This window comes from Cervus elaphus, chromosome 1, assembly GCF_910594005.1.
Source record: "Cervus elaphus chromosome 1, mCerEla1.1, whole genome shotgun sequence".
In the NCBI taxonomy this organism is placed as follows: domain Eukaryota; kingdom Metazoa; phylum Chordata; class Mammalia; order Artiodactyla; family Cervidae; genus Cervus; species Cervus elaphus.
This window is the reverse complement of record NC_057815.1, coordinates 42,453,992-42,476,319: the sequence shown is the minus strand read 5'-3', so window position 1 is coordinate 42,476,319 and position 22,328 is coordinate 42,453,992. Positions and strand designations below refer to the sequence as shown.

The following is a 22,328-nucleotide window of genomic DNA, read 5'->3' as shown; positions in this document are numbered from 1 at the left end:
CTGAGGTTAAGAGAGGTTGGGAGACTTACTCAAGGTCACACAGCACCAAGAAGGAGCAGCACCGGGATCCCCATCCCAGGTGTCTTGAGTCCTAGTCAGGTCCTCTTGGCCCTACTTCCTGGGTGAAATCTGTGGTCAGTAGCCTGCTTGGCTATGGTGGGGGGTGGAGGTGAGGGCTCAGTCATAGGATGGGGTGCGGGGGAGGCTGAGAGGGACAGGCTCTGGGAAACAGGGCTTGCTTGATTCACTCATCTTTTGCCCCAGAGTGGCCTGCCTGGATCACACTGGGTCTTAGGCTCCAGCCATGGTGAAGCCAGAGCTCAAGGCGGGGCAAGGCGCTGCCCTCCTGGGCATCTTCCCTAATGCCCCTTCCTTCTCCCCCTCCCCACAAGCAGACGTGCTCTGCTCCTCCAGCCCCAGAGCTGCCAGAATTCACCCAGCTCTCAGTCTGCAGACCCGGGAAGGAGGAGGCTGGGGGCATGGCTGCTGCGCAAATTGCCTGAGTGGGTTTATAACTGGTGCAAAGTGTGCTTTCCCGGCAGAAGGAATCATCTGGGACAGAATCCATCTGGGATAGATGGGGGCGGAGTTCATCTCCCCTCCACTCAGAGAGGAAGGCTTCTTTCAAAGCAGGGGTGGATTCCAACCTATATGCACACCACCTCCCCTTGACTCTGCTGGGGTGGGGTGGGGGGAAGGGCAGGCAGCGCTGGGAGGTGAGGGCAGGGGAGGGGTGGGTGGGAGCTACCCTTTGCTGGGGTGAGGTTGGAGGCCGGGTGGGGGCTGGGACTTACTGAGGATGGCCACCACGACGATGGTTGCCAGGCTCAGCACTGCTGCGATGATCGGGATCCTCATTTTTTTGAAGGTCTCCAGCGGGGTGCGGGATTTGCGCAGGGGGGTGACGTCTGTAGAGGGAGGGAAAGAGCAGTCAACCTTCGGAGGCTGCCCCTGTCAAGGCCTACAGCCTCCCCACCCTCTGGCCCCGGGAAAACTTTGGGGACAGTTTTATTTGGCGCTGGGGTTATTCTTGCAGACTAGGCTCAGCTTCCTCACTGCGTGGACCCCCACCTCCTTTCACTTACCTGGGCTTGTCTTTCCCAGGGCTCCTCCCGCCTTCCCTTTGTCATGACAGCTTGTCCTAGGATGTTTTACCTTGTCCAGTCTGACCTGCGTCTGCCCCAGGAGAGGCCCATCCCCTTTCCCTTTCCTGTCATGTGACCTCTTTCCTGGGCTTCCCAAGTGGTTCCAGTGGTAAAGAGCCTGCCTGTCAATGCAGGAGACGTTAAGAGACGGGGTTCCATCCCTGAGTTGGGAAGATCCCCTGGAGGAGGGCATGGCAACCCACTCCAGTGTTCTGGCCTGGAGAATCCCATGGACAGAGGAGCCTGGCCGGCTGCAGTCCACAGGGTTGTCAAGAGCCGGACACGACTGAGCACGTGCGCACGCATCCTCTTTCCTGAGACTCTAAGCCCCAGGTGTGCAGGGGCTGCCAGCACAGCACGTGCTGGTCCGGTCCAGTGTGCTTACGGGCTCAGTCGTGTCCAAGTCTTTGTGACCCCACGGACTGTAGCCCGCCAGGCTCCTCTGTCCATGGGATTGCTCAGGCAAGAATACTGGAGTAGGTTGCTAAGCCCTCCTCCAGGGGATCTTCTTGACCCAGGGATTGAACCCGCGTCTCTTAATGTCTCCTGCATTGGCAGGCAGATTCTTTACCACTAATGCCACCTGGCAACAGAGTAAGTTATTAATAATGTTAGTGGGGGGTGTTTATCAAGTTCCAGCAGTGAGTGTTCAAAACTGTCCTCTTTCCTGTGGCCGTGGACATGGAGACATTTTGTTTCTTCATTCATGTGCAATTTCTTCATTGAGCACTTACCTCTGGGGATACAAGGTTGGCTGGTTTTCCCAGAAGTGAATGACTTATTGGGAATTCTTTGATGAGTTCCCTTGTCCAGGGCCCAGTGTCTCTGCCTTGCTGATGTTCTCATGGAGAACATCATCATGAAGGGAAGGGTTTTCCTGGTTTATTGTCTATAAAGTTTACTGTTTATAAAGTTAACCAACCCACTGACCTATGAACAGCCTCCCTGCCTGCCTGAGTTCCTTCCTTCAGCCTGTCTGGCCATCTGCTGCTAGGCAGAGCTTCCCAATACTTTGCTTTCATCCTATCATGTCCCTCTCCAGAACTTACAAAGGCTCCCCACAACTTCCATGACTGGACCACACTCTTCTCTGGGCTTTCAAATCCAGTGTAATTTGGCCTCCCTCTCCCAGTCATTCAGATGAATTCCCATTGCTAGTCCTCGCCAGATCCCATTCCACATGAGCAGGTTCAGTCCCTGGTCCTTGCACAACCTGTTATCATTCTTAACCTCGGAATCTTCACTTGGCACTGATTTCTCCCTCCCGGGCTCCCTTAATTGTTTCCTGGTTTGGCAGTTTCCAGGCTTACTCAGGTGATGGGGCACTTGTATGTCTGGTGTTCTTTGGGGATACCATGGAATATTGATATGTTAAGTTGCAAAGTAGAAATTAGGCATCATTTTACCTGCTGAAGATTGTATTGTTTGTGATCTTTATTAACCCACGACCCTGAAATAATAAGCTGTCAAAGTGAGTGGGTTTGGTCATTTCCTTATGAACCTGTCATATTAATATTTGTTCTCTGCTCACTTTTTTTGCTGATCCAGGCTATCAGGCATAGGTATCAATAATTTAAGGAAATGGAACAAGAGGAAAAAAAAATCCCTCCATATTTGGGAAGACTTTATCTATTAACTCCTTTTTCCTGCTGTAAGTCAGGCAAATACTGCTATTTTCATTTTATATGCTATTTTTTGCTTTTATTTTACTTTTTACAATTTAATTAAAATTTTTTTTGGCTGCACTGCATGGCATGTGGGATCTTAGTTCCCAGACCAGGGATCAAACCGGCATCCCCTGCAGTGGAAGTGTGGAGATTTAACCACTGGACCGCCAGGGAAGTCCCTCCCATTTTCTATTTTACTAGTGAAAACACTTTTGTTCAGGTTGTTCCTCGGCAGCATGGTCAGACTGTAAACTGCATGAGGGCAGGGGCATTAGCTGTTGTATTTACACTGTAGCTCAGTGTCCAGTCCAGGGCCTGGCCCATGCAGGCTCTCACAGTATTGTTGAAGGAATGAGAGAATGAGGAACTGAATGAGTGAATTAGAGAATCAGTGCTATGGGGTTTTAGGTTTGTTGGTCCTATTTCCCCAGAGACTGTGCCTCCTACTTATATTAATAGAATGAATCCTGGAGATGGCACTTGCTCAATAAATGTTTGTTGAATGATGGATGGGTGTCTCCCGTAGCATTTAGCACTTGGAGGTGGTGGTGAGGGTCCTGCGAGAGGGGTTTAGTGTCTACTTGGTAACTGACTGAGGCTGAGGTAGACAAAGGAAGGCCAGACCTGAGCTTACCGAGGCTGTTCAGGGGTTGATTGACCTCAGGGTCCTGTAATTGAAGGAAAAACAGTCAGTGAGTTAAGCGAGGGAGTCTCTTAGTCTGGGGCTATGAGCTGAGGGAAGGGCTTTTACCTACATTCTCTTTTCCCAGTTAAGTCTAAGTCCATGATATATGAATAATTGGTTCAAAATATAAAAATCAGTTATGTATTCAAATGACCTGGTACAGCAGGTTTGCTATTTGTAGCAACTAGTTATCAGTTATAGAAGCAACTGGCTGCTGGGCTGTTGTGTGTTTTACTGAGTTTCTGAGATGATTTTGCTTTCTTCTCTGTTTTTGTCAATCATTTGTCTACTTTTATGGATGATATGTTTCTATAGAAACTTGAACAAACACTTCAAAAAGGAGATACTTCCATGGCCAATTAAGTGCCAAAAGATGCTTGATATCATCACTCATCAGCCTAATGTAAATTATTATTATTATTTTTACCATGCCACACGGCTTGTGGGATCTTAGTTCTCTGACCGGGAGTTGAACCTAGGCTCTTGGCACTGAAAGTGCAGAGTCCTAACCACTGGACCACCGGGGAATTCCAGGCCAATGTAAATTCAAACCATAACGATCCATGTCTACACAGACACCAGAGTGGCTAAAATTAAAAAGCCTGACAATAACAAATGTTGATGAGAATGTGGAGCAGTTGGAAATCTCACACACTGCTGCCGTGAGTGTAAGTTGGTACAAATATCTTGGGAAAAGGTTTAGTTGAGTTTTCTAAAGCTAAACAAATGACTCTTCTATGATTCTATGGCCAAGAATTAGGGCCAAGAGAAATGAGTACATCTGTTCAGCAAAATACCTGTATATGTCTTTATACTATACCCAAAAATCAATCTCTGGTGGAATAGATATGTAAATTGTGGTATATTCATATAATGGAATATAATTCAGCAATAGACAAGAATAAACTAGTGCAAAATGCAATGACACATGGAGTAATCTCAAAGACATAATAATAATAAAAAAAGAAACTATAGACACAAAAGAGTATTATTTCATATATATGATTATAAGGTAAAGGTAATCCATGGTGATAGAAATCATAATAGTGATTATAATGAGGGTTATTGGAAGGAGCACAATGGAGCCTTTTGGAACGTTGGAAAACTGGATCTTGATCTAAGCATTGGTTACATTGGGGTATATTGTTGTTCAGCCACTAAGTTGTGTCCAACTCTTTTGCAACCACATGGACTGTAGCCTGCCAGGCTCTCTGTCCATGGGATTTCACACACAAGAATACTGGAGTGGGTTGCCAGTTTATTTTCCAGAACATCTTTCTGACCCAGAGACTGAACCTGAGTCTCTTGCACAGCAGGTGAATTCTTTACCACTGAGCCCCCATGGGTCAAAATTCATTGAACTGTACATTTTAGATTTGAGTAGTTTACTGAACATATATTATACTCAATAGAATAAACAGACAGAAACAAAAAGCAACCAGGACACTATTTTTTCTAGTGTAGTCTTGTCAACACACATAAAAATACATACACAAAGATTCTCATGCAAAGTACTTGCACCCTTTCCTGTAAGGCAGAGGCTAGGGGAGGGTGCTGCCTAAGTTCATGTGCGTCCTGTGAACTCTCTTTTCTTTCTTCCTTTTCCTTGTCCAGCACATGACCTGGAGTCCCTGGGCAGGGTGAGATCTAGGTCTCCACCCTCGGGCTCACCTGCCCACTGGCTGAGGTCACAGCCATTCCAGAGCAGGTGGGAAAGCTGCAGGTCCCTGGCCATTTCCAGCTGGAATTTCCCGAGTCCCACTGGGGATTGAGAGGGACTCTTCTAATGCCTGGGTGGGTGATCTAGATTAGAAATTGTGGGGTCCCTGGGAGCTGCCTGCTCCCATGGCAGGCACAGTCATTGGGAGAAGGAGCTTATTCCTTTCTTCCTCAACTCTGTGGTCTGCTGTGGGGACTGTGCCTGGCTTTGCCCTGTGGGGGCAGTAGGCCATGGGCAGCTGAGGGATGCAGCAGAGATGGTCAAGGCTCTGCAGGGACCGAGTTGGAACAGGGGCTCTGCCTCCTATTAACTGTGAGCCTTTGGGCAGGATACTTAACCTCTCTGAGCTTCAGGCGTTCCCTCGGTAGAGTGGGGAAAATGATACCTGCATCAAAGTGCTGCTGTGAGATATCCAGTGGGAAGTGCCTGGTTCACAGAACGGCTTCCTTCCCGGCCCTTCCACCCTGTGCCTCCGGACGCTTGGCTCAGGACTCTACCCTGGGAACTCTCCAGTCGGGTGGTCTCTATTTGTTATTGCCTTTGTGCCCTCCGTGCTTTGCATCTGGCTTGTACCTAGTAGAGGCCCAGTAAATGACTGCTAAATTTCTGGGCTCTGTACTGTAGTTCCTTCTGGGCCGTCTCTCCTCCACCATCACCAGGGCCTGCATCAGTATCTACATTCCAGGATGAAGATGAGAACAAATCTGGTGACTCCCTCAGTTTTGGTAGCTACAGAGTCAGGTGATGTTACCAACAGTAATCTACACACAATCAGCAAGTAACGGTCTACAAAATTCCTTTGTCTAATTCAGTCAAATACAAAGGTGAAAAGAAATAACACTTGTCTGATAACCAGAGTGGTTCAATAGCTAAGTATTAAACAAACATTTGTTGAGGGCCTGTGCACTGCTCTGGGAGCTGCGGATTTAAAGACAAATGAGAAATCATTACGGAAGGATGGGAGAAGTACCAAACAAGATATGCGGGGCCCTGCTCTTGAGAAGCTTGTATCCTGGGGTGAGGAGGGGGTGGGGGAGTGGGGGGAGAGTAGGGGAGGGCAGGGGAGAGCCGACCATCAACAGGTAAACCCAGAGAGAGTTGGGTACTATGTGGAGAGTAATGTGGGTGATGGGAGACAGTGCCCGGCTGTGTGCTGAGAATGGGAGATCTAGGGAAGTGATCAGCTTAGGGAGGGCCTCTGGTCTGAGGCTTGAATGACCGGAAGTTGCCAGGCAGGCAGGAATAAGCTTGGTGCTGGAGGAAGCTCTGGTCTGAGATTTGAGTGACTGGAAGTTGCCAGGCAGGCAGGAATAAGCTTGGTGCTGGAGGAAGAGAATGGAGATCGGTGTGGCTACAGCAAGGAGGGATAAATAGACAGTTGGTGAGAGATTCAACTGTGCTTCGAAGATAAAGGCAATGTGTGTGTGTGTTCAGTCGCTCCGTCAAGTCTGACTTTTTGCAACCCCCTGGACTGTAGCCCCATCAGGCTCCACTGTATTCCAGTGGAAGTGTTCAGTATTCAGTATTCCAGGCAAGAATACTGGACTGGGTTGCAATTTCCTCCTCCAGGGGCTCTTCCTGATCCAGGGATTGAACCCGAGTTGACCTGAGTTTCTTGTGTCTCCTGTGTTGGCAGGCAGATTCTTTACCACTGCGCCACCTGGGAAGCCCCTGAAGGTAATGTGTGCTTGGTCGCTCACTCATGTCTGACTCTTTGAGACCTCATGGCCTGTATCCCACCAGGCTCCTCTGTCCATGGGGATTCTCCAGGCAAGAATATGGAGTGGATTTCCATGCCCTCCTCCAGGGCCTAAAGGCAATAGGCCTTACTAATAGATTGCATGCTTTTGGGTTTTTAGTGAACAGGCAAGAGGGTATATGCTGAGATGTGGAAGGCTATGGAAGGGGCAGTTTGGAGGAGTATCAAGAACATCCAGTTAGTGGCCAGTCCCCTGTCAATTCCTTCTTTTTCACAGAGTCTGCCTGCACATAAATGTCTGCATTGGTTGAAGTAGGTAGGTCGAGTCTCTTTTGTTTATTATTTCAACAAATAATGACTGTTTGCCTTTGGTGGGTCCAGGATTGTGCCAGAAGCTGAGAGAGAGAAGGAACAAAAGAGGCTTTCAGTCTGTACTTGCTGGGACCTTGAATTCCTCATCTCTGAACTGAAGTGACCTCAGTATCCCTGGCTAATATGCTTTCTGTCGCTATCAACTGAATAGTGGTCATTATACAAAAAAAGCCATACCTTTTAGAAAACAAAAGAAAAATGGGAAGAAAAGCCTGCAAACTAGAACAATAGAGGCTGCGGTTGTTTTGGTCATGACTGCACCCCTGGTGTCTCCTACAATGCCTGACACATTGTGGGTATTTAATAAATCTTTGCTGAATGAAAAAATTAAGGAAAAGATTGCAGTTTCAGGGCTCAGTCCCAAGCTAGCCTTGAAGAAGCTGGCTGTTAATTCACACAATAGAATATTATGCTGCCATCAAAACACACAAACTATACTGCCACAAAGTAATACGAATGGCTTGAGCAATTTCATATTAAAGGAAAAATTAACTCCCAGAAGATTTCGTAGAACACAGAATCTTTTCCAAAAAAAGCAAGGAAATTATGAACATGGGATTCAGGTTGATTCTAGCACCCTTTCTGGCCTATCAAAGATGTACAACTAAGATTTGTTGAATTAATAAACAAAAGAGACTTGCCCACCTACCTCAGCAAGATTTCCTGATTAGATGAGGGTTATTGCTAAATCCTAGCTTTTGTTTTGAGTGGTAGGTTTATGGAGACTTATTATGTTACTGAAACTAGGCTGTGAGCTGTGCACAGTGAGCCCTGCATGGGCCAACAGTGAAAAAATACCTTAAATCAAGGATTATGATTTATCCAGGGCCGAGTACCCAAGGGCCAAAGAGAAAAGAAAAATGCAGCCGCCTGGCTCTGCTGAGAGGTTCAAGGTGTTAAACTCCCATCCTCCTGATGTTCTGCTCTGATTCCCCCCCACCTTTTTTTGTAAAAAAAAGGTGTGTTTTTTTTTTTGATGTGGATCATTTTTAAAGTCTTTATTGAATTTGTTACAATATTGCATCTGTTACAATATTGCATCTGTTTTATGTTTTGTTTTTTTGGCCCCAAGGCATGTGGGATCTTAACTCCCTGACTAGGGATCGAACCTGCACCCTCTGCATTGGAAGGTGAACCTCCTGGGAAGTCCCTGCTACTCTTATGCTGCCAGAGTTCTTCAGTTAGTGGCTCAGTCTCTGGTTTTACTTGAAGCCTCTCTGGCAAACATCTCCAGCACAGAAATCAGAGATGGTGGATTACTAAACTTCTGGCAAGGGCAGCTGCTGACGGTCAAGGGCATTGGGGAGAGTGGGTAGGAAGGTAGGTGCGTTTTAGGCCTACAAATGGCAGCTGAGGAAAATCAATGCCAATGACTTTCCCGAGCAGGATAAAGATGGGGACTCAGCAGCTGCATTGCCTTTTCATCCAAAATGAATCCTGAGTGGAGGGAAGCAGGGAGGGGGGAGCTGAGAGATGTGGGGACCAGATTAGATCCTGGGATCTGGCCTGCCCCCAACATTGTGGTGGATCCCCACATGATCACAGTGCCCACGGCTGAAAGGGTCTCTGGACACCATCTCAGGTGACTCCCTTGTTTTCCAAGGAGAAAACCCTCCAGGCAGGGGGAGTGTCTTGCCTTGGAGTTGGTAGAGGGAAGGGGGCTGGGAGGCCACCAAAGCCCAGCTGTGCTTCCTTCCGCTTTGCTGGAGGCGTCTCTGTTTATCCTCAGCTTGAACTCAGCCTCTGGCCACAACTGCCACAGCCCAGGCCCAGCCCTGCTCATGCAAAGGCGTTGGCCTTCCTCTTTTGGTTGCGGCTGCTGGGGGGGGGGGGGTCACCTGCCTTATTGACTTAGTCTGCCAGTAGAGCCCTGACTCACGGGGCCAGCCCAACCGGTGTCTGACCCAGGGCTCATCCTGGAATAAGGCTCTTGCCGTGTGGAGTGAAACGAAAGGGCAAGAATCCCTAGGGCCCCAGAGACTGGAGGGCATGAGCTGGAGGGAGGTGGGGGGTGGGTGGAAGTTATTTGACTGGAAAACATTACGTTACTGCCTACTGCCTGATTCTCTCAGAGAATTTTCTTACTTTGTTCCTCAATTGGTGTCAGAAAGACATCAACCTAAGACCCGAATATGGAGGCAGAACAACTTATTCTGCAGTTGGGTATTGTTACATGTTTTTCATAAATGCCACGAGGATTAAATACTCTCACAACAACCCTGAGAAGTTATCCCCACTTTATACAAGAGAAAACCCAGACTCCTGTAGATTGAGTGGCCACTATGGCCCCAGAGCAAGTAACAGATCCAGCCCTTGAGGCCAGCCTCTTGGACTTGGTGGACTGTTGTTTTCATTTCCCCACTGTTTCAGGAACCTGTTTGGTTGTTGTCAACTGGTACTGGATCCTTCTGATTCTCTACTCCCCTGCAATGAGGTCTAGTTGCGTATAATTAGCATGTAATCAACATGTAGAACTTACTCCCAGCATCTCCTCAGCCCTTCCTCAGTCTGGAGGCAAACCCACCTCTGCATGGTTCTTGACTCTGCTAAATTATCCATGAACAGGGGTGAGAAAACCTTCCTCCTAGACTGAGTTAAGGAAAGGGCCTACTGCAGTGCTTGGCACCTGGCAGGAGCTTTATTGATTTACTACACCTTCTTCCCTCTGTTCTTTTAGCTTTGCACCTTTATCACCTGCTCTCCTTCCTTTATTTACCTTTATTTTATTTACTTTCTTTCCTTTATTCATCTCAGCCATTGCTGCTTTACTATTTTTTTTAACTTTTAGTTTTCCACTGGGGTACAGCCGATAAACAATGTGATAGTTTCAGGCGGACAGCAAAGGGACTCAGCCATTCATATACGTGTATCCATCCTCTCCCATCCAGGCTGCCACATAACATTGAGCAGAGTTTCCTGTGCTAGACAGTAGGTCCTTATTGGTTATCTGTTTTAAATACAGCAGTGTGTGCATGTCCATCCCAAACTCCCTAACTATCCCTTCCCCTCAAGTCCCTGCTGTTTTAGATCCCAAGAAACTCCTGGTTGTATTTAGCTCAGCTCCAAATCACAGATAACTATCTCAGCTGTTTCCCCTCCAGCACAGACATGATGAATCAAACATAAGGCAGCTCTTGTTTTTAAATGGGGGCGAGGATTAAGTGTACTGTAGGAAAGACAAAGACCCAGTTGGGGGAGTATGAGTTCTCATCTTGCCCTGACTTGCTGGGTGAGCTTGGGCATTCTCAACCTCCCTGAACCTCAAGATCCCTTCAGTAACTGGGAGCTCTCTTTCAGAGATGATGAAGCAGAGAAGAGGGTACCTAATCGCAAAATGAAATGGGCACCACCAGGCTAACAATGAGGCAAAGAGGAAGCAACTGCTCACAGAGGCCAGAAAGCCTGGTCAGCTCCTTGGTGTGCTTTCTTTGCCAAGCAGCCTGCCCTTGGACCTCATTTCTCTCTTCTTTTCTGTAATGCTATCTCTTCATTCCTTATTCCAGAAATAAGTTGGTAGGGGCAGAGTTGGCTGACTGGGGTGTAGAAGAAGGGAGAAAAGCAGAGGTCTACAGAAAGGAGCTTTCTGGCCTTGATCTGGTCTGTGGCAGCTTCAGGCTCCCACGGGGTCTGAAGCCCTGGCTTCCCATGGTCTCTCTGGGAAAACCTAGAGCAGGGATGCTGCTGTTGCTAGGTGATAGGATATACAGGTCCTCTGGGACTCTGGCAGGTGGCAGCTAGGTTGCTAAGGTGATACAGCTTAGGTAAGGTAAGGCAGCTGGTGATACAGTAGGGAGGGGGGACCCCCAGGGGAGCGGGGGGGAAGTTCTCTGGGTGAGCCAGGGGACCCAGAGGCTGCTCCCAGTCAGCCTGCAGAGTGGGGCTCGGCCATCGGCTGGCTCAGGGGCTGCTCTGAGGGGCCTCACACAGTTCTGACCCATGAACCTGCATCTCACTCCCAACCTGACAGCAAGCAGTTACATGCTGTCCATCCGCGGTCTGATGCCTTTGGCAGGCTGAAGCGAGTACCCTCTCTCTTGGGTGCCTCCGCCATGACAGGTAAGGTAAGGAGGGTGGAGGGTGGCTGTGAGTGGGGCTGAGGGATCACGAGTCAAGAGAGGAGGGTGTGAGTGTCCTAAGACAAGCCTGGCTGGGAAGCAGCAACCCTGAGTACATGGAAGGTTCTCAGAGATGACATATCATGCTGGCTTTCAAGTATCTTCTGAACTGTTAGAGCCTGTGTCCAGGCAGAGCCTCCCAGCCCTGGCCATGCACAGGTGGGTATCCCCTGGCAAGGAGGGGCCTCTGGATATACTCTTGCTCGCTCTGCCTTGGGCAGAGATGTCCTTATGGCAGCATGCTTTCCTTTGGACCAACCTCAGTTGCTACATTCAAAACCATTTTGTCTTGTTCTAAGCCACATAGATGCTAACCTGTTGGCAACTTGAGCTGAACACCTTGGCCCCATCCCAGCATATAATGGCTCAAGGGTAGGGCCTGGGGTGGAAGGGAGGTGTCGGGTGATCTGCCATTATCCTGTGGCCAGCCTGCTGCTCACTGCCATCAATTAAGAATCAGCCTTTGTGTTCAGGCATAGCTCTCAACTCCAGGTAGGGCCAGGGGAGAGGGCAAAGGTGTGACAATTCCTGGCTTACAAGCGAGGAAACTGAGGTACAGAGGCACTGTGCTACTCGGCCCAGGTCACACGGCTGGACATTGTAAAGGGCTGGCGTGAGGTATTAGTACATGCCTGTTGAGTTGAGTCAAACTGAAGGAAGCTGGGGTTCCCCAATGCAGAGCCCTTGCCTCCAGCTGATGTTGCTGTTACCTGTCGCTCCTACAAATCCCACCTGAGGGCCATCCTTTGGCCTCAGGAGGAGCAGCCCCTTCTTGGCAGCCTCTCTGAGTTCTCTTAGCAATTCTACTTTATTCAGTTTGCTTTCTGATAGTGGCTCCATCCAGCCCACTTGCCCTTCCCTGCAGGGTGTGATGGGAAGGAAGGTGTCCCCACCTTTGCACCCCTGAGCCAATGCCCACGCAGAGGCTGAAGGGGACAGGAGAGCCGTCAGGAGGCAGGCCACCCAGACTGACAGGGACCCTTAGGGGTTTGCCTTTGGGAAGAGCTGATGGATCTCAAAGCTTGGCAGTGTTCTCTAAACCTTGCAATTTACCTGAACTAAGGAACGGCCATCCGTGATGCAGGCTGACGTTGATACAAGAACCCCACAAAGTTTATATGGTCTTTGAAAAATCATACTCCCTTTGCTTGTCCTGAATTGTCCTTTAAACTTTAACAGGGAGAGAAATGGTAGGGAGGGACGAGGGACTTTGGTGTTATAAAATCTGACTCTTCTTTTTACCTGCGGAGCTCTTTTTTTTAGCTACTATTTACCTTAGGTAAATCATTTAACATCTTCTGGATGGAGTTTCTTCCTTTGGAACTCAGGTGTGATAAAACTTACTCTGATAAAACCTGACAGTGAGGAAGTTTCCATCAGGTACTTTACCTGCCAGTTTCGATGCACCGTTTCAAGCTCACAGGAACCCCCATCTGGTCTTCTCACGGTCATGCAGACTTGCTCCTGGTCCCCCTCACTTGGTGTTTGTGGGTGTTTGTGGTGAGGAGGGGTGTCTCTGCTCTTGTGCCCTCTGAACTCTGAGTCAGGAGCACTGGCCTGAATCTAGTTCTGCCCCTTACTGACCATGTGATCCTGAGCAAGTTACTCAGTCTTTTTGTTTCCTCATCTGTAAAATGGGGAGAATATGATCTATTTCACAGGGTTGTTGGTGAGGATGAACTGAGATGATGCACATGGTGCTTTGATGTGCAGAGAAATTGTTGTTCAGGCACTCATTCATGTGTGACTCTTTGCGACGCCATGGACTGTAGCCTACCAGGCTTCTCTGTCCATGGGATTCTCCAGGCAGGAATACTGGAGTGGGTAGCCATTCCCTTCTTCAGGGGATCTTCCTGACGTGAAAATTCACCCCTCCAACATACCCTGGAGGCTTGGGGAGCAGGACTCCCCACAGCATTGGAGGAGGGTCTGGAGGTGGCTCTGCACGGGAAAACCAGCTTCTAGTGGGCCGGTTTGGCTGCTGCAGCAAAGAGCTGCCATCTCCTGGCTGAAGTCTGTAGTGATTCCGGGATCTCTGCCCATGAACCCTGAGCTCGCCATCCTGTAAACGGCGCTTCAGCGCTGCTTCCGTGGCTGCTCTGCATCTATTACTTTGCAGTTGTGCAACGTGAAGCTCCTTTCCTGCGTTCCCATTGTTATTGTTCAGTCCCTCAGTGGTGTCTGACTTTCTTGTGGCCCCATGGACTGCAGCCCGCCAGGCTCCTCTGTCCGTGAGATTCCCCAGGCAAGAACACTGGAGTGGGTTACCATTTCCTTCTCCAGGGGATCTTCCTGACTCAGAGATTGAATCCAAGTCTCCTGCATTAGCAGGCGGATTCTTTACCATTGAACCAAGGAAGCCCCCTGCTTTCCTGCCGACTCAGATGACACTGGGAGCGCTTGGTGAAGTTTCTCCTTTCTGGGCTGCCATTTTCTAGGGGAGACTGTTTCATACCGGATGGATGGAGCACGGGCCTCAATCAAGTTATTTAACCCCTCGGGGCCTCAAGGATGTGTGTGTATGTGTGTGTGCGTGTGTGTGAGAGAGAGTGAGAGACAGAGACATAGATAGAGATAGAGATTCAGTGTCTTCCTCTTAATGAGACCAAAATATGCATAGCAAATAGCACATTGCCTGTTACATAGTAGGACTGCAATAAATATTAATAATAACAATAACAACAGCAGTAATACTTTGTCTATTCAGTAAGACACTGTTCTGGGACTGGAGATAGAGCAATGAACAAGTAGGCAAAATCCTTGTGCCCATGGAGTATATATTGTATTACTTAAATTAATAATTCACAATATTAATATAGAACCTAGGAAGGGCTTGACATAACAGATACTAAAATATCATTAATTATTAATGAGAAAGTCTAGTAGAGGGTCTAGCATGTGTTTAATAGGAGAGGAGCAAATGGTAGCTATTTTATGGTTTCATCAGGTCAACGGTTCTGACTTCAGGAAAAGAATTGAAGGATGAGGGTGCCCTGGGGGTAGAATAACCAGGGCAGTTAGGGGACCTGAAGTGATGTCATGGGATGTATGTGATCTTTCCATGAACAAAGATTGGAGGATGCAGTAGCCAGAGAGTGAAGATTTCAGGTAGCACAGATGTGGTCCTTTAAAATATGTAGGGCTGGACTTCCCCAGTGGCTAAGAATCGTCCTGCCAATGCAGGGGACACTAATTTGATCCTTGGTCCGGGAAGATTCCACATGCCATAGGGAAACTAAGCCTGTGTTTCTCTATTGAACCTGTGCTCTAGAGCCCAAGAGCTGCAACTATTGAAGCCCATGCACCCTGAGCCCATGCTCTGCAACAAGAGAAGCCACTGCAATGAGAAGCTCATCTACCACAACTAGAGAGTAGCCCCTGCTCACCACAACTAGAGAAAGCCTGCACAATCAAGACCCAGTGCAGCCAAAAATAAAAAATAAATAAAAGTTTAAAAAATGTATAGGACCATCTCAAAGTGGAGGCAAAAAGGATATTGAGGACAAATGGGGAAAGTTACATAAAGATGGCTTTCTCTTGGCAAAGGGAAGATTGTTATGAACCACAGAAGGACTATGAGTAGAAGCTGAATCATGAAGATTTCCACTCTAGACAAAGGCAAGGCCAGTGACGTGCTCTGGGGAATCCTGGGGGGATTTGGTGGAGCCCCCAGAGGTTGCTGCAGCAGGAGAGAGGCAGGGAAGGAGTGGATGGGGGTCACAGTTCTTTCAAATACTGCAGCTCTGGTTTTTTCTGTTTTCCACATGGGGTTCTATATTAGATTTCAGAGGGGCCAAGGGCTCTGAGGCTGAACCAAATTTGGAGAAAACACTTATATGGAAGACCTCTAAAGTCCTTTCCTTAGGGCCTGTGATTCTGAAGAGTTTGCTGTTAATAAGGAACTTCTGTTACCTCCTTGCCAGATAAGACTAGTCCTATTGCTGATTTATTCATAACATTCTCTTTAAATCAATTTTCTGTCCTTAGTGATCTCATAGTAACTTGCTTTTCTCCTAGGTAGCATCAGGCATGAAACCTGTTTTAGGCCTTCTTGAAAGTCTGAGTTAATTATGCCCACTGGTTCCTTGTGTCCATGTGTTTTCCTTCTTCCTTAGTGACCTTTAGTAGCTTAGCAAGGAATGCAGTCTCCTTGCAGAAATGACATTGTCTTTATTCCATTTGATGATACCAGCTGATGCAGTCTTCCCTAAATGCATACTTTATTATAATATTTATCAGCTTCTAGATAGGAAACTGGGGCCCTCTGGTCTTACAGTTTCTAGTTTAAGTTCAGGTCTTATGGGTCCACATCTTCGAGGAGATGGGATGGCAGGAAGGAAAAGCAGGGCACTGGATCCCAAACTCCCAGAGCTTAGAGTCCCAGCCCTGACTCCTCTTGGCTAAATGATTCTGCTCAAGTCACTTGAGCTCTTTGAGTCTCAGTCTCCTCATCTGTACAAGGAGGATCACTACATCTCAGAGAGCTGGGGTAAGAGGCAGAGAGATTCTTGGGACTTTCCTGGCGATCCAGTGGCTAAGACTCCATTTTGATTCCTGGTCAGGGAACCAGAGCCCACATGCTGCAACTGAGAATTCACATGTTGCAACTAAGCCCCAGTGCAGCCAAATAAATACATGTTAAAAAAAGGATTTAGGGAGATTCTGGATATGAATGTGCTTCTCAAGCCACAAAATGCTGCTCTTGCTGTGTTCAGGTGGAGATGAGATGCAGCTTCTATTGTTACTATTCTCTTTAGAGCATCAGGGATTCTTGCTCACCAGGGTAGGTCCTCCAGCACCCTGGCAGGACCCTCTTCTCTGGGGATCCGAGGCATGATCATGCATGTAGTCCCCAGTGTCAGGGTGGGAATGGAATGAAGGTAAGGTGGGGTGACCTCAGCTACATTGTTCCCTTTCTGTTTCACGTCCATGGGTGAACAGATGCCCTGCTCTGCCTGAGATGGGGGGAAGTAGTTTTCCCTGCCTCTAGGAGAAGGAGATGGCAACCCACTCCAGTATTCTTGCCTGGAGAATCCCAGGGACAGAGGAGCCTGGTGGGCTGCCATCTATGGGGTCGTACAGCAGAGTCGGACATGACTGAAGCGACTTAGCAGCAGCAGCATTCCATCCATAGAGAGCATATGGAGCATATGAGCTTAGATTTTGGATATTCTTCTCTGAATCTCCCACCGTGTCTTGCCCTTGAATAGTACATACTGTATGCTCAAGGAAGCACATGCTGAATGCATGCATGCATGTTATACAGGAAGAAATTGACTGTAGGAAATGCCTAAAGCATCAGCCACACCAGCAGGCAGAGCACCTGCCAGACCGGTGTGCTGCGCATTTTGTGACGGAAGACACTGCTGACACCCCTGGACGTGTGCCCACCCCTGAACGGGTGCCATCGCAGCCTCTTGCCCTCTTCCTCAAGTGTTTCTTTCTCCTGCTACCCTGTGAGAGTTTCCAGTTGCATTGGATTATGCCAGGAAGCTGGAAGCTGCTCTGGGAGGGAGAAGTGGAGAGAGGTATTGCGGTTTTGAGTCTTAAATCTTGTTTATGAATTTCTCTGCTGTGATTGTGACAGAGCTGCAGGCTGTGAGGTGGAGTTAATCATGTCGCAGGGGGATTGCCACATTGGCTCTGCTGAAACTCTCTCTTTCTTATCACTGGGATTTCCAGGTGGGCTCAGGCCTCACCCCAGCCCCATCTGGGATGAAAACAGCTGGGGAACACCTCTGGTGGCATCTGGGATCTTTTCCATTCAGACTTGGCTAATCTTGTTTTCAGTGTCAGATAAATCAAACTGCTAGTTACAGGGGTTCCAGTTTTTGGTCATTTATTTGTCCTTCGTTAGCAAACATATATCAGGTGCCTATTCTGTGCTAGGTCCTGTGCTAGGTTTGGGGCTAAAAAGATGGAAAAGACACAGACCCAGGCTTCTTTACACTGATAAAGAATCCACTTGCCAATGCAGGAAACAAGGCAGGTTTGATCCCTGGCCCAGGAAGACCCCACATGCTGTGGAGCAGCTAATCCCATGCACCACAACACTGGAGCCTGTGCTCTGGAGCCTGGGAGTCGCAACTACTGAGCCCACGGGCCGCAGTTACTGAAGCCTGTGAGCCCTAGAGCCTGTGCTCCGCGGTAAGAAAAGCAATGAGAAGCCTGCGCACCACAGCTAGAGAGTAGCCCCTGCTCACTACAACTAGAGAAAAGCCCATGCAGCAGTGAAGACCCAGCACAGCCAAAAATAAATAAAAATAATAATAGAGACACAGACCCTCCTCTCAAAGCTCACAGTCTGGTAGTAACTCTGATGTTTGTAAAATAATGTGGCAGATGAATGCATTTCAGGTTTTGGGGAATCACTGTTGGGGTGGATCATTGCTCGGGCATTTGAGGTGCTTTATAGAGGCAGATGTTTTTATCTGAGTAAGAAGGAAGAGTGAGGGGAGGTAAGCTGAAGAATTCTGAGAGGCCTGCCAAGATTTTCAGGCCTGAGAACATCTGTCTCCGGCTATTCTGGGTTAGTTCTGGGCTTCAGAAAAGTTTGTCCAGAGCCCTGTTTTTGGTTTCTTCCATGTTCCCCCTCTGTCCTGAACTAGTCTCTCCTCACTTCCCACGTTTAGCTTCTCAGAGTTTCTCAGTCTTTTTCAAGGGCACAGGCTGGAAGTGAAGGGTGTTTGCTGCAGATGACCACTGGGGTCTCAGTGGCACAGAGTGGGGGCAGAGAGGGTGAGGGAGAGGCCGGGGGTACGGACCAGGCCTGGCTTCTAAACCACTTCTCCACATCCTGGTAACCCAGGCACAGAGCTCTACCCCCAGGGCTGGAGACAGAAGAGGGCCTGGGGCTATACGTCCACGTTCGAGCCCGCTGTTCCCTCCACCTGGCATGGCCCATCTCCCCACATCCCAGCTCCTATGCAGCCCTTGGCCTCCGCTGACCTCTCGCAAGGCCCACGCCCTGGTCTGGCTCTGGCAGCTTCCGTGTGTCTCATCACATCCTGTGATACTCAGTTGTTAGTGAAACAGGAGCTGGTGAGATTGTTGATAACCATCACCCCCTTCCTGCCCTGCACGTGCTCTAGACACTGAGCTCCGTGAGCGCGGGGCCCACCTCTGCTCTGTCACCGGTGAGTCTAGTGTGGGCACAGAGAAGGCACGCACCCATTTCTTGGAACGAGGTAGGGCTGTTCCAGGTTCTGGGGGTGGCTCAACCTGAAGCATGAGCCCCCAGCCGTTGCTGGGACTTCACCCTGGCCCAGACCCCCGCTGAGCTCCAGGGCAGGGTGGGGACCCTGAACCTGATCTCCATGGAGAGCCTGTATGACACCCCGAGGGGCCCAGACCCCAGCTTTGTCCTCTGTGCTCACTGCGCCTGCGCCCTTTGCTCCAGCCACCGCCCCGCCCCCTTGCCTCCACACTGCCATGCTTTCTGCTACTCACATGCACTTCCTCCTGCCTGGAGAAAGCCTGCTTCAAGGTCAAGTGCAAGTACTGTCTCTTCTGGGACAACTCCCCGGCCACTCCTAGAGAGAATCTGCTGCCTTCTCTGCTCCACTGGTACTTCGCACCTCCTCTGGTTCTTGGATTGCTCACACTGCCTTAGGATCCTTTGCTTAAGGAGCCGCCCTTCCTCTGGATTCGAGCACCTCCAGGCCAGAACCCAGGCATTGTACCCTCTTGCCCCACTTCCAGCCGTCTGGAGGCTGGCCGGTAGGAGGGGCTGATTAAATGGCAGTTGAAAGGGTGCAGCTACTTTAGCGGTCACAGCAGGTGGGGGGCCTGGAGAACAGGAGGGCGCCTGGCCCTTCTTTTCCTGTCTTGCTCTCTTGGGTCTTTGCATGGCCCACCTCTTCTGTCTACCAGCCAGGAAGGTGCCACAAGGACTGAGTGGGCTCCTGGACTCAGCCTCTCTTTGAAGTGGACCCCACCCATGCTCCCTGACCCCCGCTGCCAGCAGGTTGCCCACTGACTGGCCACTTTCCTGAGTCCCACCAAGCCCAGAAATCTCTGGGCCTGTACCAGTGGCAAGTCAAGGAGGAGAGGCAAGGAAGACCTGCTTTCTCCAGGGTAGCCCGAGGGTTGAACTGACCTCAAGTATTGCGCCCTCTACTCCTGTGACTCATAGTGTACTGGGGCCTCGTGGGCAGTAACCAGTTAAGACAAGGTCAGCTAGTCCCCCCATCCCAGGCTTCCCTCCAGCGCTCTGCTGTAGGTATCAGATAACAAGGGATATGCTCCCCTTGAGGGCCGAGGCTCAGACCTCTGCCCAGGGCCCTGTCCCTCCCTAGCTCCTGTCTTGCTGGCACACGCACACCTGGTTGAATAGGTTTGAGGGAGCACCATTATGAAGACAAAGCCACAGTGTAGGACCTGGCCCAGGGAGTGGCCCTGGGGTGTGGGAGGAGGAGGGAAGGCTGTCTCATCTCTCCCAGGGCTGGGAGCTATAGCTGTCTGGGCCTCATTAGAGGAAATAACAGGTTATGAGGCACGGTGGTTTAATGGTTAGCTCAGGGACTGGAAGCTCTCTGGGTGCCATCCTGGACTATGGCCTCACTGTTGCCTGGCCTTTGGGGCCCCAGGCTTGGCCCCTCCTCCCCAGTGTGTTCAGCTGCCCCAGCTTGTTCACACAGCAGTGAGCACCCAGCTCCTGCCCAGGGCAGCGGAGGGTCAGTGTTGGCCATGCCCCCTAATCTGCCATTCCCTGGAGCAAGTTCTATTTAGTCATAAAGTCCTGACTTCTGCACAGGGGTCCCTGGTTTACAGAGGCTATTCTCATATATCCCTAGGCTAACCCTGTGTGTATACCTAGGGGGTGGTGTGGATAATATTTCTGTTTTATAGAAGGAGACAGTGAGTCTCAAAGTCTCGAGCCTGATAAGCTCACAAAGGAGCTGGCCATGTGACCTTTGACTCTACAGGTAGTGCCCCAGCAATCTGCCATCAAAACTGCCTCCTGGGACTTTCCTGGTGGCTCAGTGGTAAAGAATCCACCTGCCAATGCAGGTTTGATCCCTGGTCTGGGACGATCCCACATGCCGTGGAGCAACTAAGCCTGTGTGCCACAACTGTTGAACTTGTGCTCTAGAGCCTGGGAACCGCAACTTCTGAGCCCATGTGCCCACATTCCACAAGAGAAGCCAATGCATTGAGAAACCTGTGCACGGCAATGAAGAGTAGATACTGCTTACCATAAGTAGAAAAAAGCCCAAGCATCAATGAAGACCTGGTGCAGCCAAAGTAAATAAGTAAAACTATAAAACAAAAAACTGCCTCCTTCTATGTAGCTGCAAATGACACCAAGAAGCGGCTGACACTCAGGCAGGTTGGTACCGCTCCCTCCTCCATTCTGAGAGCCCCGGCAGGATGGAGCTTCCCTGCACGCAAGCTGGGTATCTAGGGATGGGACACTGGAGGGTGTGCTTCGATCCTGGCTGAATTACAGAGTAAAGTGGCGAGCCGCTTCAAGCCCTTCCTGGCCCTGGCTACCCCAGCCCTGGGGCCAGAGTGTTGCCAGACAGTCCAGAGGAGTGTCATGGGAAGTGCTCGAGAGTCAGGAGACCAGCACCTGAGGGGCCTTAGCAGGTCACCCCTTTCTCCCCAGACACAGTGCTCCCCCTTCCCCTCCCCTTTGTTTTCATGCTGGTTGTTGGCAACTGCGGCATCTTGTCCAACAATCAGAGAAGGAAGATTCCCTGGGTTCCACCTCCTCCCCTCCCAGTCCTCAGTTATCCTCTCTGAAAAATGGGATTGATACTCTTCACCCCAAGACCGTGGAGAAGCTCTCAGTGTTCAGAGGAGGAGGAGAGCAGGCAGAGCCAAAAAAAGAGACAAGTAGATCTCCACAGCACCCTAGATTGTTCTAAGGCAGCACCCTACTGTTTTCTTTAACAAGAAATGAGTCAGTTTCCCCAAAGAGGAGGCAGAGGGCCACCATTGTGTCAAAACAGCCCCTTGCCATTGAAAAGGTGGTGCCAGTCTCCAGCCAACAAGCCAGGAGACCTTGGGTGGGAGAGAGGCAGGATTTAGGAGGGCAGAGCTGAAAGGATAGCCCTGGCTTGGCTGTTGGAGGGAGGAGAGGGCAGGTGGGGACCGGGATGACTTAGGTGGGACCTCTTTTTTCACCTGGAAGGTGTTGCAAAATTGTGAGCTGATGACCTCTTAGGTTGCCTGAAGAGGGGAGACCCTCCCTCCCCCAGTCCTTGGAGCCCCCACACTTACCACCCTGGCTCTTCGATCTTCTGAATCCTCCATGGCTTGGAGCTGAGGTCGCCAGCCCAAGTGAGGATGAGGGTCTCCCAGGACCGGGCCCTGGCTGGCCGGCAGGTCAGTGATCCCCAGGCAACATTGGCCAGAGGAGCCCTAAGTGCAGGGCAGGGCTCGGTGGTTCCCGGCATCTAGCATCTCTATCCCCTGGAGTAGCTGGCACGAGCCTCCCACTGCCGTCTTCCAGGAGTGATTTGGGGAGTGTGGGGCAGGTCGATTAAAGCAATCCTACAGGTGAAGTTGCCAAACTGGAATGATTATGTTTTGTAACCCGACACCTGTCTTAGGGGCTGGAACAACACCTGAAATCATTCCTGGGCCCTTCAGCCTCAGAACAGGTGACACACCTAGATGTCGTAAAGGCTTTCCCGCCTGAATGGCTTCCACCCGACTGGGTGTTGGCTGTCGGTGATGTTAGAAGGCCATCTCTCTCTCTCTATCTCTTCTAGATGACTGACTTCTCCCTGCGTGGGTGCTGTGTTTGCGATTGCGGGGAGTGGGATGACAGAGTTTACTGCTCAGTGGAAGCAGATTGTTGCCATGAGTGGAGTGACAGGATTGGAAAGTCCATGGAGAAGAGGTTCCCTCCTCTTTCCCTGGACTGTGGGGTGAAGCTGTCCTGGGCAGGCTTATATATGGGGTTCCAGTCAGCA

At 49.8% G+C, this 22,328-nt stretch overlaps 1 protein-coding gene across 4 annotated transcripts in view; it reads right to left on the bottom strand.

The window, feature by feature from the left end:
• The window catches only part of TMPRSS4 (transmembrane serine protease 4), a 41,377-nt gene extending 19,446 nt beyond the window's left edge, over positions 1 to 21,931 (bottom strand). The window contains exons 1-3 of one of the 4 annotated variants that reach the window (XM_043900281.1): positions 21,631 to 21,931; positions 3,447 to 3,480; positions 795 to 908 (exon numbers count right to left, since the gene is read on the bottom strand). In XM_043900281.1, the coding sequence (XP_043756216.1) occupies positions 795 to 908; positions 3,447 to 3,480; positions 21,631 to 21,663 (181 nt within the window). In that variant the 5' untranslated portion in view covers positions 21,664 to 21,931. Of the gene's footprint in view, positions 1 to 794; positions 909 to 3,446; positions 3,481 to 21,630 lie in introns of those variants that run through there. The other 3 variants (XM_043900272.1, XM_043900291.1, XM_043900299.1) reach the window with 3 other exon arrangements.
• Positions 21,932 to 22,328: the final 397 nt, after the last annotated feature.